General features: G+C 41.1%; 1 protein-coding gene across 1 annotated transcript in view; it reads left to right on the top strand.

Annotated features, from left to right (window-relative positions):
• fbn2a (fibrillin 2a) overlaps positions 1 to 3,077 on the top strand; it is a 62,299-nt gene extending 59,222 nt beyond the window's left edge. The window contains exons 22-26 of the mRNA XM_042731958.1: positions 1,319 to 1,444; positions 1,548 to 1,670; positions 2,043 to 2,159; positions 2,868 to 2,996; positions 3,073 to 3,077. Of these exons, the coding sequence (XP_042587892.1) occupies positions 1,319 to 1,444; positions 1,548 to 1,670; positions 2,043 to 2,159; positions 2,868 to 2,996; positions 3,073 to 3,077 (500 nt within the window). The remainder of the gene's footprint in view (positions 1 to 1,318; positions 1,445 to 1,547; positions 1,671 to 2,042; positions 2,160 to 2,867; positions 2,997 to 3,072) is intronic.
• Positions 3,078 to 9,191: the final 6,114 nt, after the last annotated feature.

The following is a 9,191-nucleotide window of genomic DNA, read 5'->3' as shown; positions in this document are numbered from 1 at the left end:
TTTCATTTTCCAACAGGACTTGGCACCTGCACACAGTGCCAAAGCTACCAGTACCTGGTTTGAGGATCATGGTATCCCTGTTCTTAATTGGCCAGCAAATTCACTTGACCTTAACCCCACAGAAAATCTATGGGGTATTGTGAAGAGGAAGATGCGATATGCCAGACTCAACCATGCAGAAGAGCTGAAGGCCACTATCAGAGCAACCTGGGCTCTCATAACACCTGAGCAGTGCCACAGACTGATCGACTCCATGCCACGCCGCATTGCTGAAGTAATTCAGGCAAAAGGAGCCCCAACTAAGTATTGAGTGCTGTACATGCTCATACTTTTCATGTTCATACTTTTCAGTTGGCCAAGATAAAAATCCTTTCTTTGTATTGGTCTTAAGTAATATTCTAATTTTCTGAGATACTGAATTTGGGATTTTCCTTAGTTGTCAGTTATAATCATCAAAATTAAAATAAATAAACATTTGAAATATATCAGTCTGTGTGTAATGAATGAATATAATATACAAGTTTCACCTTTTGAATGGAATTAGTGAAATAAATCAACTTTTTGATGATATTCTTATTGTATGACTAGCACCTGCACACGTAGTCACGCAATGCTGATGTTTTTAATATTGACAATTTGAGAACAAAGTATGACAATAATAATTTGCATGGTTTTATGTGATATGAGCTAAGCAATCATTATATTTAATCACCATTGGTAGCGTGATTTATTGTAATGTTTTTTTCCTCAGTTGCTCAGACAAAAGTGACTTACTTTTTCAGATGACAATATCCGGGGAAAATTCTTATTTGGGTTAAACTTCCAAGCATAGAATCTGTGATTACTAAGTACAGTAGCCACACTGGGGCGGTGACTGACAGCCACATACTCCTCAAAACATTAGATTCAACTGCACTGGAGCCGAGCCAGAGCACAACCCACGTAGTGAAGATAATAACTGCAATTGCAGGTTTCAAACATAGATGCCGACAAAGAGGCAAAACATGTGGACTGCAGCTTTAAAGACTCTCAAACTAAGACACGTTTTAAAATCCAAAGAAATACAGGCGGCACCATAAGTGGGGTGTAGGGCAGGTTATTAGCTCGAAGTCCTAGACCTAAAAAATAGGAGACATTCTTTGATCTCTGATTTTATTATGGGACAGCGGCGGAAGCAGAGAAACAGGCGTATATGTGTGTAGCACTTCATTCAGTCAGTTCCATGTGTGCTTCATTTGTCAGAAATCCCTGCTATCACAGCATGTGAGATTATCTTTTAAGACTTTTGTTGTCAGTAAAGCTCTTTGTCTGCCCACAGATATAGATGAGTGTAAGCTGATTCCAGGTGTTTGTGCCAATGGCGTCTGTATCAACATCATGGGCTCTTACAGATGCCACTGTAAGCTAGGATACATCGCCTCTGCCGCAGGAACCGCATGCGTCGGTGCGCCAGTAACACTCAGCACCCTCACTCATTCAAATCCATGTGAGGTATAGGAGCATTAAAGTTGGATATTCCTTGTGATAATTGTGTGAATGTTTGTCAGATTTGGATGAATGCGGTTTGTCCCCGAAGCCCTGTAACTTCATCTGTAAGAATACAGAGGGCAGCTATGCGTGTTCCTGTCCGCGGGGTTACACGCTGCAGGACGACAGCAGGACCTGTCGAGGTGAGGAAGAGGAGGACTCTCACTTCTCATCTTACTAATATTCTGTGCATAACACGAGATCTACACAGCAATCTCAGAAATGTGAGGTTTTCCTGTGTTAAGTTATGTTCAGTTAGAGTCAATGCTTCGTTACTGCTTTGGTGTGTCAGTATTTATTTATTAGTCAGTATATTTTCTTTATAGATATGAATGAGTGCATTGTGTGTCTGACACAGCAATGGTGGTGTCTTTGAGGAATGAATTGTTAGTTGATGACTGAGCAGTCTGCTTCATTTACTTACCATAATAGTAAGCCATTTTAGCCCGTGGTGTGCAGAAATGTCCTTGAGATGTTCAGCTGTGAAAGAGTGAAAGCAGTGGTTTGACTTGTAGATGTGGATGAATGTCAGAGCGGACGACACAACTGTCAGTTCTCCTGCGTCAACACCATCGGTGGATTCACCTGCAAGTGTCCGGCGGGCTTCAGCCAGCATCACACAGCCTGCAGAGGTGACACACACCTTCAGATGACCCTTTAACAACACTGCATGACTAAGGCCCCATCCACACGGAGACGGAGCTTACCCCAATCCGATCTTTTTTTTCCTCGTCTCAAGAAATATCCGCGTCCACACGAAACCGCTAAATGATGTAGTATACATGCCAGACCAGTATGTGGCGCTGTAATTCTGCCACAGAGATACACTAAAAACGGAGAAGAAGACTTTCGGACTATGCTCATAAACCTTGCGCGTGGTACACAAACGAACATGGAACAATACATTTATTAATCTGTGTTAATGTTAGTTAATAAAAAGACAATCGTTCAGTGTTTGTTCATGTTTTTGTTGCTGTTACGTGACGTAGAGGTGTCTGACTGGGGGGAGACGTGGGCTGATGACGTCATCGTTTCAGAAAATATACGGATTAGCCGTCCAGACGAAAACGCTAAGGCGGCGTTTTCAGATTTATCCACTTTGGGACCCGGTTTCAAAAAATAGCGGTTTCACCTTAAGAAAACGCCGGATCCGTGTGGACGAAACGCCTATCCGATAAAAAATTTGTGCGTATTCACAGAAACGCGTCTCCGTGTGGACGGGGCCTAAAAGACAAGCCGTGTTTGGAAGCATTACAACATTACATTGATCATCGTAACTGAAGCAGTACATCAGTCAGGAAGTGTGACCTCCTGTGATGTTTCTTTCTGTCTTCACTCAGATGTTAATGAGTGTCTGTCTGCGGGGGGTCCGTGTGGCCAGCGGGGCGTCTGTCTGAATTCAGTGGGCAGCTTCAGCTGTGAGTGTCCACAGGGCTTCAGTCTGGACTCTCTCGACCTCAGCTGTGACGGTACGCCTCTGTGTGTGATTCAAATGTTTTCACTGAATTCTTCTGTTTTCTTAAGTTTTCCTTCATTTGTGTGTAGCCTAAATGTAAGATCACTGTAAGACTGTAAATGCCAGCAGCTGACTGGTCACCCACTGAAGCTGAGCAGGGTTGAGCTGGTCAGTAGCTGGATGGGAGACTCCTGGGAAAACTAGGTTGCTGTTGGAAGAGGTGTTAGTGAGGCCAGCAGGGGCACTCACCCCTGTGGTCTGTGTGGGTCCTGTAGTACTCAAGCACACAGTGACGACACTAAACTGTAAACAAGCACCTTCCTTTTGATGAGACGTTTAACTGCCCTGACTCTCTGTGGTCACTGAAACCCCAGATGTTTTTTCAACAGAGCTGAGTTATGACCTCGCATCCTGGCCAAATTTGCCCATTGGCCTCTGACCATGATGGCCTTCCTAACAATCCCCATATCTATGTCGCTCAGAAAAAAGATTGCTATATGGGGAATATATGTGAGCATGCCTGAATGTTACAGGTGTGTATTGCAAGGTTATTATAGTTTCAAATTTTTTAAATTTAAATTGAAATTCAAATTTGCTATAAAAATTCAGTTTTGTTTTTTATTATGTTTTATTAATAATTTTGTATAGTTTTAGTTTAGTTTATTTTGTGAACATATTTATATTTAGGTTTTTATAAAGTTCAGATTCAGCTTTAGGTTTAGTGATTAACGTTAGCAGAATTACCAGATAACTTATGCAGTACCCGCTGATAGGCAGCTTTCTTCAAACGTTTTCCGCGTGCTTATTTGTGTTCATGTTCTGTCTGAAGACCATCAGGATTTCTATATTTACAATTCAATTCTGCAGCATTACGCATTATAGCCATTCAGCACTGCAGCTGAAGTGAATGACAGCTTAGGAGCCTTTTGCTCACTTCCTTTCTGTAGCCTACATGTCATTATTTTGTATAAGTTTTAATGTGCTTCTACAAAGGGCAAACAGCCACATATACAAAAGTCATGAAAAAGGCGTTTTTGCCCCTTCCGCTTACATTTTTTTTTGCATATTTGTTGCACAAATAACTGCAAAATTCAGATCATCAATCAAATTTTGATAATACACGAAGATAATGCAAGTAAATACAAAATGCAGTTTTTTAAATGATAATTTCATTTATTAAGGGAAAAGAGAGCTTTTCCAAACCTACCTGCACCCACGCGGAAAAAATTAATTGCCCCTCTTGTGAAAATGTTGTTAAACTGTGATTAACCACATTATTTTTAGAAAGCTGTTAAATTTCCTCACTAGCCAAACCCAGGCCTGATTACTGCCAGACCTTGCTGAATCAAGAAATGAACCCGTCTGATAAAGTGAAGCATGCTTAAAGAGCAACTTATCATGCTGCACCCAAAGAAATTACCTAACAGATGAGAAACAAAAATAGTGGGATATGGTATCAAGTCTCAAAGGGTTATAAAAGCCATTTCTAAGGCTTTGGGACTGGTTGAAGCGAACCACTCTAGTCTGAGCCATTATCCACAAAATGGGAGAACACTTGAACAGTGCAGAACCTTTCCCAGGAGGGCCGCCTAACAAAAATTAATACTCCAAGACGCTCAACAACGACTCAAACCAGGAGGTCATAGAAGAACCCCAGAAACAACATCAAAGAACTACAGGCCTCAATGATTCACACAATAAGAAAGCGATGGGCAAAAATGGCATCCATGGAGAGAGTTCCACAGGCAAAATCAATTGCTGACCAAAAAGAACAAAAGGCTCGTCTCACATTTGCCAAAAAAACATCTTGATACCCCAAGACTTTTGGGGAAAATATTCTGGGACCTGATGCCACAAAAGTTGAACTTTTGGAAGGTCGTGTGTCCCATTACATGTCGGTGTCAAACCAACACAGCATTCATAAAAAAGAACATCAGACCAACAGTCACAACATGGGAAGGTTAGTGTGATGTCTGGGGCCAGCTTAGGAGGGACATGGATGACTTGCCTATTGATAGAAGCATGATTTTTTTTGTTTTTTTTTGTTTACCCGGGTATCTGTGTGTAATATTAAAGATTTGTTTGATGATCTTAATCTTTTAAGTGGTGACAAATAGGCAAAAAAAAAAAAAAAAAAAAAAACAAAAAAACGGAGGGCAAAAACGTTTTCACAACCACTGTCCCGGTCAGGTTTTCAGGAAAGGCAAGTGATTTACAGTTAAGGCCTGGATATGTTCTTTTTCCTTGATGAAGAATTATAAGCATGTGTATATTTGGTTTTTGCACATTTGGTAAAAATAGTCTAAGCAGATGTTCACAAGATGACGGTGGAAGTTTTGTATGTTACAGAGAGGATGCACATTCTCATCTTTTTCTGTTAATCACCATGTTGTGCTGCATGTCTATTTCTCTTCAAAGCACCACCTTAATGTTGGTTTTGATTGCTTATGTTACATGTTTTTCTGCCACAGGTTTGAGCGTTGTGGTTTTGAAAACGATTATTTATATTTGATAATTATTATTTTATTTCATTTTTTCAGTAACTGTTCTTAGTTTGGTTTTGTTTTAATTTTTCAATTATTTAGAAAAAAAAATTATGTTTCAGTTTACAAAAATGACTTTTGGTCAGTCATTTTCATCTTTGTTTTAGTTTTGCTTTACGGAAATAACCTTGGGGTGCAGTTTGTGAGCTGAACTGCTGTTTCTGTCTGGGTCAGATGTAGATGAGTGCGCGGTTGATCACAGCTGTCAGTTCGGCTGTCAGAATGTTGCAGGTGGCTTCCGCTGCAGCTGTCCAGACGGATACACACAGCACCAGCACTGGAACCAGTGTGTGGGTAAGTACACACACACGCACACACACACACACAGCACCAGCACTGGAATGACTGTGTGGGTCAGTACACACACACACACACACACACCTTCCCCATTGTTTCCCCAAACAAGTCCATTGTTTCTTGTTGGTATGAGATGCACGCCCACAGTTTGTTCTCCAGTGACTGAACGTTAGCCAGCAAAATGGTTGGAAGAAGAGGTCGGAGGGGATGGCTTCTTAGTCTGATAAGGACACCAGCTCTCTTTCCCCCTTTTCCAGCAGCGTTTCCTCGGTCGCGACCGTGTGGCCCAGATAAAGGGCTCTTCAAGAACTCAAAGTCCAGTTTGCATTGCACAATGAAGGAACCAATGTTTAAAAGCATGTGTCTATCATAGACAGTTATACTAACAACATCCAACACGTAAAATAACAAAATTACAAGAAAAACATACAGAAAACTGAAGAGTTTACTTGGAGCTCACAACACGGCTGCCATGCTTTATATTACTTATAAAGCCCTGAATGGTTTAGCGCCTCAGTATTTAAACTAGCTCTTGTTACATTACAGTCCTCCACGTCCGCTGCATTCTCAAAACTCTGGCAATTTGATAATACCTACAATATCTCAGTCAACTGCGGGCAGCAGATCCTTCTCCTATTTAGTGCCTAAACTCTGGAATAATCTACCTAACATTTTCAACCTCTCCCTCTCTCTGTCTGTGGTTCCCTCGTGCTCCAAAAAATCCACCATTGTGCGCACACCAAAGAAAAATAACATGCTTGAATGATTGGAGGCCCGCTTCTCTGACACCCATCTTCAGCAAGTGTTTTTTAGAGACTCGTCAGAGAATACATCTGCTCTGTGCTGCCTGCCTCACTGGTAGCAACCGTTCTACAGACGATGTTATTGCTTTCACCCTACACACTGCTCTCTAGTGATGTTTTTGGCGCCTGTTTTAATTTTAGTCTAGTCGAGTTTTTAGTAGTTTAGTCACTTCCCATACTCTTTAATCTAGTTCTAGTATAGTCGACGACACTGATGGACATTTAGTTCTAGTTATAGTCAATGAAAATGGTATTTTATTCTTTTTAGTAATGCAATTCTATTTAAACAGTCAATATGTACAAGTAACCTAGAAGTATAGACGAACCAAAATTTTCTTTTTACCCACCCATTTCAAAAAGGTTATCTATTATATATTGTTACCTTTATAAACTCAAGAATCCATCCATTCCAGACACGGAGACTCGCTGATTTGAATTACTTTTTTACCAAAACCAACATGATAGAAGTTTACACACATAAATTTAAATATAAAAGTAAATAAAAACAATAAAATAATAATACTAATAATAATAATAAATAATCTGCTAATTTTTCTCCCAACAGACGAACCCTGGCTGGCGGCCATCAGCCCTTTCTCTGTGTCAAGGCTGATTATACTCGACGGTCCGCATTTCACTTGGGGGTGAGGGGGAAAATTATGATGTCATCGCGGTTGTGCGAAAGTTCGCTTTTGAGTGCGCAGCGAACATTCGCGTGGTGAGTGCACGGCCATTTTTTGTACTTTCCTCATAGCTCCGCATCCGAACATGCACGTCTGTGTCGGCGTTTGTGAGTGAAACAGAAGCAGTTTAAGTTTCATGGGGTTCAAACTCCATCACGTGCTTTTGATGGAAACACGCTTTTTTTTTGGAAAAAAAATGTTTGCATAGTTTGTCCAAGGCTTATTTGAAGTATGTATTTATTGTATATAAATAGGAATTAGAATTCATTTAGATATAATATACAATATTTGCTTAAAGTTGTCTGTGTTGATGAGTAATACAGACAATATTTTAAAGATTGAGTTTAAGATTGCATTATTATTAAAAGAAAATGATTAATTCATCAACTCATTCATCACAAGACTTGTACTGGTCATACCGGCAAATGACTTCTCACCGGTGATTCCTGGCGGTTTTAGAGGACAATTACTCCTCGTCGCTCCCCTGCCGTTTCAAAGAAAAGTACAATGGCCAACGTGACAAGTATAGAAGCCTGTCCGTTTGGGAAGGAGGGCTCGCAATCAGCGGAGCCAGGCGAAAGTATAAATCCTGCTTAACGTTGTTTGTTGTCATCTTCTTAATAATGCCGCGAGTGGGACTTGAAGTGACGTCGGTCGCGTCTGCGCAGTGAGATACAGGAAACAGAAATACTGCAAAATAATAATAATGAGTAAACGAGATGAAATAACGTTAAAACATTTTGTTTCGTCTTGTTTTGGTCAACGAAAATGAAGAGACATTTTAGCATAGTTTTTATTTTGTAAACCACATTTAGTCTCGTTTTTATTTGTCAACGATATTGCATTATACATTTAATTATAGTCATCGTCACATGACCAGCATTTAAGTTGCGTCTCGTCTCATTTTTGTCACATGATAAAGGTTCGTTGACGATTATATTTAGTCATAATTTTCGTTGACGAAAGCAACACTACTGCTCTCTCCCACCTGTGCAACTAAGAACACCTCTGTGGAGGAAGCTGTTTGTGGACTACACTCCCAATTATAACCCATATTCCTCCACACTGTTGCGAAGCTCAGACCGCTTGGACTAAACAATCTCTGTCAGCTGATCTTGACTTCCTGACAGGCGAGAATCAGGTGTTCAGAAATGGGCAACAACACTTCAGCCCCGCTTGACCTCAACACTGGGCTCCTGCATGGCTGTGTCCTCAGCCCGTCCCTGTTACCCCTGTACACACAATGACTGTTCAGCCTCAACACTAGCCCGATTCATCATCAAATTCACTGATGAAAAACAACAACGTGATAGGCCTGATCACGAACACGATGAGAACGGCCGACAGAGGAGGTCAGCACCCTTACTAAAATGGTGTCAGGACAACCACCTCTCCCCTCAACATCGACATAGAGCCCAGAGCTGGTTGGATTCAGGAGACAAGCAGAGAACACCCACCCATCCCATCGCCAAGACACCTGTGGGCGGGTAAACAGCTTTTAAAGTTCCTCTGCGTTTCCCATCAAGTGAGGATCTCACCGGCTCTAACACACACTGATGCAGTGCTGAGAAGGCACATCACCGCCTCTTCGTCCTGAGACACCGGCTGAGGAAGTTTGGGATTTTTTTTTTTTTTTTAAGCTAGCCTATATTTTATTATTACTGCAACTGTATTTATCTATTATAATTTATATATTTTTTTGTTTTAAGTGCGCGCACTTTCTCCGGGCGAGAGCAGCGTGTATCTGAGCAAGCGCGTCTGGCTATGTGAAGGAGCAAAAGAAATCTGCGTGCGTACTGACAGATTCGCGCTCGCGCATTAATTTAATGTGCTTTCGCGTTACATTAATGCGCTCTCGCTGTTGCTTCTGCACCGCACACAC

This window comes from Cyprinus carpio, chromosome B10 (assembly GCF_018340385.1).
Source record: "Cyprinus carpio isolate SPL01 chromosome B10, ASM1834038v1, whole genome shotgun sequence".
NCBI classification, from domain to species: domain Eukaryota; kingdom Metazoa; phylum Chordata; class Actinopteri; order Cypriniformes; family Cyprinidae; genus Cyprinus; species Cyprinus carpio.
This window is presented reverse-complemented; position numbering and strand designations above follow the sequence as displayed.